The following is an 8491-nucleotide window of genomic DNA, read 5'->3' on the forward strand; positions in this document are numbered from 1 at the left end:
CCCTCCCGGCCAGGCCCAGCTGCCGAGCCCGGGCCTCCACGCCGCCGGCGCCTGGCCAGTGCAGGGCCTCCAGCTGCGCCAGCGCCCGGTGGGCCAGCGTCCGCTTCAGCGTCGACCATTTCTTCGGGAGCACAGACCGCCTGGTTACTGTCCCGAGCCTGGGAGATGCCAAGGCCCACCCCCTCTCGCCCCCGGGGCCCCGGTCATGTCCCTGGTGTCCCTGGCGTCCAAGCCCTCTGAGAAATGCCCCCATTGGCATCGGGGGGGGGGGGGTCTCCAGGGCTTAGGTGACGGGCGGTCGCTGAAGCCTGGATCTATAACCTGGATTTGGGGCCAGATGACAAATAATCCTGTTTGTATCAAGTTCAATTTCAGGGCTGTCTTTAATATCTTCATAGTTATGTGAAATTAATTTGATTCACACTACATGAAATTTTGCTAAGCGTCTAAAAACGGCAGAATATGCTTCCCTCAGATATTTTGCAAATTCAACTTTTTTTAACAGCATGAATTCACCCTTGAAGAGCTCGTTAGTATGCTGATGTCATTAGTCAGAGCACAGGCGTGCCCTGGGGAGGAGGGTGCGACCCGCACAGTCCCCCGCGGACCCCCCACCGACCTTCAGCAAGACGCCCAGGCCCGCCCGGCCAGCCGCCCCGGGGGGAGCCCTGCCGGCACCGCGCCCCCAGGACGGGGAGGCCCCCTTGGTCTCCAGGCCGGTTACCAAGCCGACGGAGGTGTGGTCGCTGCCGCTCTGCAGGTAGTCGGCCAGCAGCTTCTCCATGGAGCTCTGCTCAGACTCGCGGGCCAGCGTCTCCTCCCAGATGAGCTGCAGCAGGTCCAGGGCCAAGTCCGCCAGGCTGAGTCTGAGCCGCGCCAGCGTCCTCATCAGGGGCGTGTTGGCGGTCTGCACCTGGGCGCACCAGAGACACCGGTCAGGCCGCCGGCCGCCCTGCCACCCCGGCCGGCGTCTCCATCAGCTCCCATGAGCCGTCGCTGGCCGTGTCCCTCGGTCCCCCCCTCCTCGCGGCCACGCCCGGAGCCGGTGTGCATTTTCTAGGGCTTCACGCCGGTGGACTTGGGTATGTGCTCCCTCCAGCTTCGGTCACTCACACAGTTATTTCCGGTCCACCGCTCTGCCGCGTACACTCATGCCCGTTAACTGACCAGGGGAACCCCCACGGCACCTTTATCCACGCACACTCGGGGCTCCTGTAACACGACGGCCACGAACGCACGTGCGCGAGCTCCTGCGTGGCAGCGGGACTCCACCTCCCTTAGGGCGGTGCCCAGGAGTGGATGCTGGCTCACAGGGGTCCCGTGGCTCACTGCCAAGGGCTGGCCGGTGCTACACCCCCAGCAGCAGCGACGAGAGTTTGGTCCCTCCGCGTCCTCGCTAACGTTCCGTATGCTCCGTCTTCCAAATTGTAGCCTTTTCCACAGTGCGCGGTGGTTTTCCGTTACGGTCAGCATCTGCGCTCCGCCGGTTCATGGTGGGCTCACCATCTTCGCATGTAATTATTTACCATCCACATACCCTCTTTGGAGAGATGTCTGCGCAACTGCTTGCCCACTTTTTATTGGATTATTTCTTTCCTTATCACTAAGTTTCAAGAGTGTCTTAAATTTAAAAATTTTTAATGCTTATTTATTTTTGAGAGAGAGACCCAGAGAGTGAGCAGGGGAGGGGCACAATGAGAGGGAGACAAAGAATCCGAAGCAGGCTCCAGGCTCTGAGCCGTCAGCACATTGCCCGACATGGGCATGAGATCATGACCTGAGCCGGAGTCAGTCCCTTAACCGACTGAGCCCCCCGGGCACCCTCAGCGCCGCTGTTTTAAAGAGTAGCCCCTCTTTACTGAGTTGCTGTTGCATTTTTGTTGAAAATCTATTTTGAGTCTGTAAGTGTGTCTATTTCTGGATTCTCTGTTATGTTCCATCGCTCTGATGTCTTACTTTTACATTAAAACCACACTGCTTTCATTCCTGTCACTTTATAACAAGTCTTAAAATCAGGTGGTGTTAGATCTCCAACTTAGTTTTTCTTTCTTAAAGTTGTGTTTGCTCTGTTACGTCTTTTGCAATTCTTTATGAACTTTAAAATAATTTTGTCAAGTTCTGTAAAAAAGCCTGCCGCTTCTTGGTCAGGACGACAGAAAATGCGGGGAGAAGTGAGATCTTGGGAACACCGAGTCTTCTGGCCCCTGAACACGGCGCCCCCCCCCGTCTGTCTGGGCCTCCTTCACGTTCCTCCACAAGGTGTTACAATTCTCAGGGTAGAAGTTTCCACTTTGTTTGGTCAAATTTCATTTTTATTCTGTCAAACGATATTGTTTTGAATTTTTTTATTTTAAAAAATGTTAATGTTTCTTTTTGAGAGAGAGACCATGAGTGAGGGAGGTGCAGAGAGAGAGGGACAGAGAATCCCAAGCGGGCTCCACGCCGTCAGCACCAAGCCTGACGTGGGGCTTGAACCCATGAACTGTGAGATCACGGCCTGAGCCACCCGGGCATCCCTGTTTTTGAACTTTTAATTGACAAATTGCTGCGAGGATATAGAATTACACGGTCACTGTTTGCGCGTGATCCTGTGTCCTGAACCCCTGCTGCAATCACGGGTCAGTCCAGCAGCTCCACCACTATCACCACGTTCGTAGACTCCTCTTCGCGCCTGGCTACGCGTCCGCAGACCAGGGCTGGTGTACGTCTTCCTCCCCGAGCGGGGGCTTCCGCTTCCTTTCCTCACCTACGGGGCGGGCAACAACTCAGCGCCCCTCGGGCAGAGGGGGTGTGAGCTCACGCTGTCCCAGTTCTGGCGTCCACGCAGGTGTGGCGGGCGCCCCCCACGCCCTCCACCGGCTCGGGGAGGAGTTTTCCTTCTGTTAATGGTTTGCCGAGCGTCCTTTTCTCAATCAGGAATAAGTGTTGGGTTTTGTCAAATGCTTCTCTGCATCTACTGAGGTGACCACATGTGTTTACTTTAATTTTTAAAAAATGTGGTGATTGATCAAATTGATTGATTTCGAATGTTAAACAATTCCCAGGGGGCTCAGTCGGTTGAACGTGTGACTCTCTGCTTAGGTCATCTTCTCACGATTCGTAAGTTTGAGCCCCGCATTGGGCTCTGCACTGACAGCAGGGAGGCTGCTTGGGATTCCCTCCCTCCCCCTCTCTCTGCCCCTGCCCCACTCATTCTCTCGGTCTCAAAAATAAAATAAATGCTAAAAGCAAAAATGAATACTGAGACCCCATCAAGATAAAAATCTTCTACAAAGCAAAGGAAATAATCAACAGACCTAAACGGCAACTGACCAAATGAGAGAAGATAATTGCAAACAACACATCTGAGAAGGGGCTAGTCTCCAAAATCTCTAAAACACGTGCCAAACTCAACACCCAGAAAACAAATAATCCAATGAACAAGTGGACATTAGTCATGAATAGAAACTTTTCCAAAGAAGACTCCAGATGGCCAACAGACACACGAAAAGATGCTCAACATCATCAGGGAAATACAAATCAAAACCACATTAAGATACCACCTCACACCAGTCAGAATGGCTAAAATTCACAACCCGGGCAACCACCGATGGTGGCGAGGTTGTGGAGAAACAGGAACGCTCTTGCACTGTTGGTGGGGACGCAAACCATGGCAGCCGCTCTGGAAAACGGTGCGGAGGCTCCTCAAGAAACTATAAACAGAACGACCCTACGACCCAGCAATTGCACTACTAGGCATTTATCCAAAGGATACAAACGTGCTGATTCAAAGGGGCACACGTTTACACCGGCGCTATCAACAACAGTCAAGTTATGGAAGGAGCCCAAATATCCATCGACCAACGAATGGACTAGGAGGTGGTTGTACACACGACGGAATACGACTCAGTGATGAAGGAGGAGGCAACCTTGCCATTTGCAACGTGGAAGGTACTAGAGGGTGTTATGCTAAGCGAAGTCAGTCAGTCAGTCAGTCAGAGAAAGACAGATATCATACGACTTCACTCAGATGTGGATTTTAAGAAACACAACAGATGAACATGGGGGAAGGGAAGGAAAAATCAGATAAAACCAGGGAGGGAGGCAAACCATAAGAGGCTCTTACATACGGAGAACAAACTGAGGGCTGCCGGAGGGGAGGTGTGTGGAGGGCTGGGTTAAATGGGTGACGGGCAGCAAGGAGGGCGCTTGTTGGGATGAGCACTGGGTGTCATATGTGAGAGAGAAGTCACCGGCTTCTACTCCTGAAGCCAAGACGACGCTCTATATTAACTAACTTGAATTTAAATAAATTAAAAAAAAACAATGACAACAACAAAAACATCAAAAAAATTCCCAGGACTTGGCATTGATGTCTTATCCTTTTCACATATTGTCATATTTAATTTGCTGAATTTTTGTGTAGAACTCGGATCTGTGTCCATGAAGAATAACGGCCCAGAGTCCTTGTTTTGGTATCAGGGCCACACTGGCCTCATGGAGTGTTCCCCTCTTCTCGGTTTTCTAGAAGAGTCCGTGTTGAACCGGTGTTATGCTCCCTGCTGCAGCTTCCTGGGTCTGGGGTTTTCTTGTGGAGCTGGCAAACCCCGTCTCTTTGACAGACGGAGGGCTAGTCAGGTGACCTGTCTCTTTTTGAGTGAGTTCGGTTGTTTGTGTCTTTCAAGGAATCAGTTTACATTATCATGAAGTTGTTCGGAACATTCCCTCATTATCCGTTTAATATGCGCAGGCTCAGTGGTGGGACACGCCTCTCATTGCTGATATTGGTCATTCACGTCCTCTCTTTTCTTCCTCATCAGTCTCGGTAGAAGTGCACGTATTTACTGATCTCCTCAAATAACAACTTGTGGTTTTACTGATTTCACCTTCAGTTTTACTGTCTCCGATCTTACTGATTTCCGCTCTGATCTTCAGTTTCCTTTCTTCCGCTCACTTGGGAGCCGGTTCTTCAACTACTTCCCTACGGCGAGGTGTGCGGTCGCTGATTTAGGGTCCTCCTTCTCCTGTCACGCGGTTACTTAGTGCTACAAAGCTGCCGCTCAGCAGTCCACTGGAGACGTGCTTTTTCCTCTTCAGTTCGGAAACACTTTCCCTTCTGATTTGTTTCTGGCTCGTAGATATTTTGATAGATGCTGCTCACTTTCCAGGTATTTGGGCACTCCACCCGTCGCTTTCTGGTTGGTTTTGTTCTGTTTTTAATTGCGGTGAAGTTCATATAACATGAGGTTGACTGTTTCAGAGCACACAGGTCAGTGGGGCCCCGTGTGTTCACAGCCTGGACAGCTCCAGCTCTGCTTCCAGAACGTTGTCGTCATTCCAAAGGAAGCCCCTTACCCGCTCAACAGCCACCTCCCCCTTCACACCTCCCAGCCCCTCCCCTGCCACCGGATCAGCTGCGGTCTCCACGGGCTGAGCTAGTCTTTTGTGCTGCTGTTTGATTTCTACGTTAATTCCATGGCCGTCTTGCTAGATCTTTTTTTTAAAAAAACTTAATCCCTTTATATGTATTGAGATCGGTTCCGTGTTTATGGTCCAGAACATGATCGATCCTGGAGAATGTGTCGTGTGCACACAAAACAGAGACCATGACGCCGCCGTGGCTGGGTGAGCGCTTCATGGACGCCGGGGCGTGCGGCTGGGCGGTGGTGGGGCGCGAACCTGGTTCTCTGCTCGCCGAAACCTCCGGCGGCGAGTGCAGACTTGCCTGCTTGTCCACCACAATTCACACGAGTTTACTTTGGTTCCTTCGGAAATCTGCTATGGGGTATTTAGGATTTACAATACTTCATCTTCGCGGCTAGCTGCTCCTTTTACACCGTGAAACCCAGCCGCTTGTCCCCGGGACACCTTCCCCCACGGCCAGCTCTGCCCGACGGGGGTGCAGCCGCCCGGCTCTCCGTGACGAGGGTCAGCTGGGTGTAACTTTCCCCTTCCTTTTACTTCTGGCTTGTTCTCGTCTGCCGAGTTCCAGTGGCTTCCCCGTGGGCAGCACAGAGTTGGTTTTGCTTCTTCGCCCTGTCTGATGAGATCCGTGCGCTGAGCCGGGAGTCAGACCGCTCCGACCCGCGTGACTGCCGGTCGGGCTTGTTGGCTTTCTCCGCGCCGCGCCTGTCCTTTATTCTCTTTTCCCCTTTTTCGGCCGTCTTGAGGGACACGTGAATGGTTTTTAGGATTTCCTGTCTTGTCTCCCTTCTCAGCTACTGGGTTTGCCTCTTTGTTCTGAGATTTCTGTCATCGCTTCGGGGTTTATAGTGTATTTTGCCGCCCACACAGAGCAAAAACCCTTCATGCTCCGACGTCACACATCTTGTCTTACGGGCGTGGCAGACCTGACGCTACACTGTTACCATTTTTGCTTCCACAGCCAACTACCTTTCAGAGAGATTTAAATAATAAGAGAGAATCCCCAGAGGTTTTCCGGGTAGTTCCCACCCTCCGTGCCCTTCACTCATCGGCGCAGACTACGGGTCCCTTTGGAGTCGACGTCCTCTGCCTCAGGACCACGCGGCTGTCCTGACGCGTGTCCGCTGCCGTGCGCGGCGCCTGAGGGTCCGGGGGGATCTTCAGGGCCCCCTCGCCTTCGAGAGACGCGTTTGCCGGCTCGGCCCAGCGCTCTCGCCCCCAGCCCGTGGCGCCGCTTCGCCGCTGTCCTCCGGGTCGCAGGGTGTCTGCGGCTCTGCACGGAGCACGTGCGTCCACTGCTGCCCCGTCTCGAAGGCCCCTCCCAGGCGCCGGGTGTGGCCGGCGGGGTCACACTTGGATTCCTCTCCGTGGTTCCCGAGCCCCGCGGAGCTGCAGGCTTGGGGGTGGTTTCAGCCCCGATTTCCTCAAGCGGTCTGTCCCTCGTGGCCCCCTCTCCGGGCAAGACCCCAGTCACTGCGCCCACACCCGCGCTCTCGACGCCGGCCATCTCCACCGTGTCCGCCCCGCCTCTGACCCCCTCGGTGTCCGGTGCGTCTTCGCCACACACATCGCGGTTTTCACCTCTGCACGTTCGCTGCCCCCAGCGCCTCCACTCGGCCTTCGGGGCGAACGGAACTCGGTCAGCAGTAACCCCTAACTTCCCTGCCTCTGAACTCTGACGTCTGCGCCAGATCTCGGCTGGTTTCCACCGACGATTCCGGCGTGCGCTTCCCTGCTTGTGGGCTCGGTAAGTCTGCACGGGCTTCTGCGCGGTGACCCCGCGGGCCGCCAGACGCCGCGCACCGTACCGTTGTCAGATGGACCTTCGTGCTCCGCTTCTGCCTCTGCTCTGGGACCAAGTGTGCGGACCTGGGGCAGGGCGCGTCCCCGGCCGATTGCCCCCCACTGGCCCTGGGGTCGTGAGGGTGTCCAGTCCGGCTGGACACGAGTGGGGGCCCAGCGCTGACTGATGCCCCCCTGGGTGCCCCGAGGCCGCAGGGAGTGTGGATGGGGGTGGGGGCGCCTCTGCGCAGGATGACCGCACCGAAGCCGACATTTAATGGGCTGAAAATCTGTTTCACACTTTTGTCCACGTTTTGGTTCTATCAGAAGGGCGGGCAAATCTGGGCAGTGTTACTGCACCTCAGCCAGAAGGGGAAGCGGCAGCTTGTTTAAGGCAAGTGCGGGGCGTGTCTGCGCGTGCTCCAGGGGTGCGCTGGGCTCCGGGGCCTCCCAGGACCCAGACTCACCTTGTGCAGGGACAGCAAGGCCCGCACGCCGCGGCACAGCCCCTCCGCGTCAGCCACAGCCCCCTGCACCAAGTCGTAAGCCTCCAGGAAGAACGCGGTCCTCTGCTCTCCATCCTGCTCGTCTCTGGCGCATAATCTTTGTAAGACGGAAGGACGGGATTCAGAACAGACACCTCAAAGCATTATACCATCACCATGAACAAAATGCGCGGTATATGATTCATATGTGACAATATTTTGATTATACTTTAAATTCTGAGTAAATGTTATGTAAAGATGTAAAATTAAGTCTGCATCTATGCTGGTTTTGTCAAAGCGGAGTCTGCACCTCGCGGGCCCACGACCCACAGCGGTCACTGTGCTGATTTAACCGCCGCGTTTCCTGTCTGTGCTTTTCCGCGTCTTTTCAAGTTCTTCCGTGACCGTGCGTCCCCGCTGCAACGGCGGGACTGAGGCTGCCCTTCAGGCGCCCGGGCTCCTCCTCCCCCATCAAGGCCCCTGTTCATACCTGACCCGCGATGTGAGCTTCGAAACGCCTGTGCGCACCCCAAAGCCGGGCGGGCTGGGCAGAGGGGAGGTGGGGAGGGGGGCGTGTACTAACGCCCCCCTCCTCTGCCTCTGGGCCGGTCCCTGCCCTCGACGCCAGGGGGGACTTCGAGAGGTCACATGGGGGAGGGTGACAGAGCCCCACTGGAGGGCAGCGCCTGGGCTGCCCCTCAGGCCAGAGCCAGTGTGAGCAGGTGGGGGGAGCGCGTGTGATCACCTGTGCGTGACCGCGGGTACCGTGCACACGTGCTGTGATGATGTGTGCGCACCTGCATGTGCGGGGGGGGGGGGGG

At 55.2% G+C, this 8491-nt stretch overlaps 1 protein-coding gene across 1 annotated transcript in view; it reads right to left on the reverse strand.

The window, feature by feature from the left end:
- Positions 1 to 8491, reverse strand: part of CFAP46 (cilia and flagella associated protein 46) — a 91556-nt gene that overhangs the window by 18450 nt on the left and 64615 nt on the right. The window contains exons 40-42 of the mRNA XM_029932813.1: positions 7653 to 7788; positions 725 to 913; positions 2 to 121 (exon numbers count right to left, since the gene is read on the reverse strand). Of these exons, the coding sequence (XP_029788673.1) occupies positions 2 to 121; positions 725 to 913; positions 7653 to 7788 (445 nt within the window). The remainder of the gene's footprint in view (position 1; positions 122 to 724; positions 914 to 7652; positions 7789 to 8491) is intronic.

Source organism: Suricata suricatta, chromosome 2, assembly GCF_006229205.1.
Source record: "Suricata suricatta isolate VVHF042 chromosome 2, meerkat_22Aug2017_6uvM2_HiC, whole genome shotgun sequence".
NCBI lineage: Eukaryota > Metazoa > Chordata > Mammalia > Carnivora > Herpestidae > Suricata > Suricata suricatta.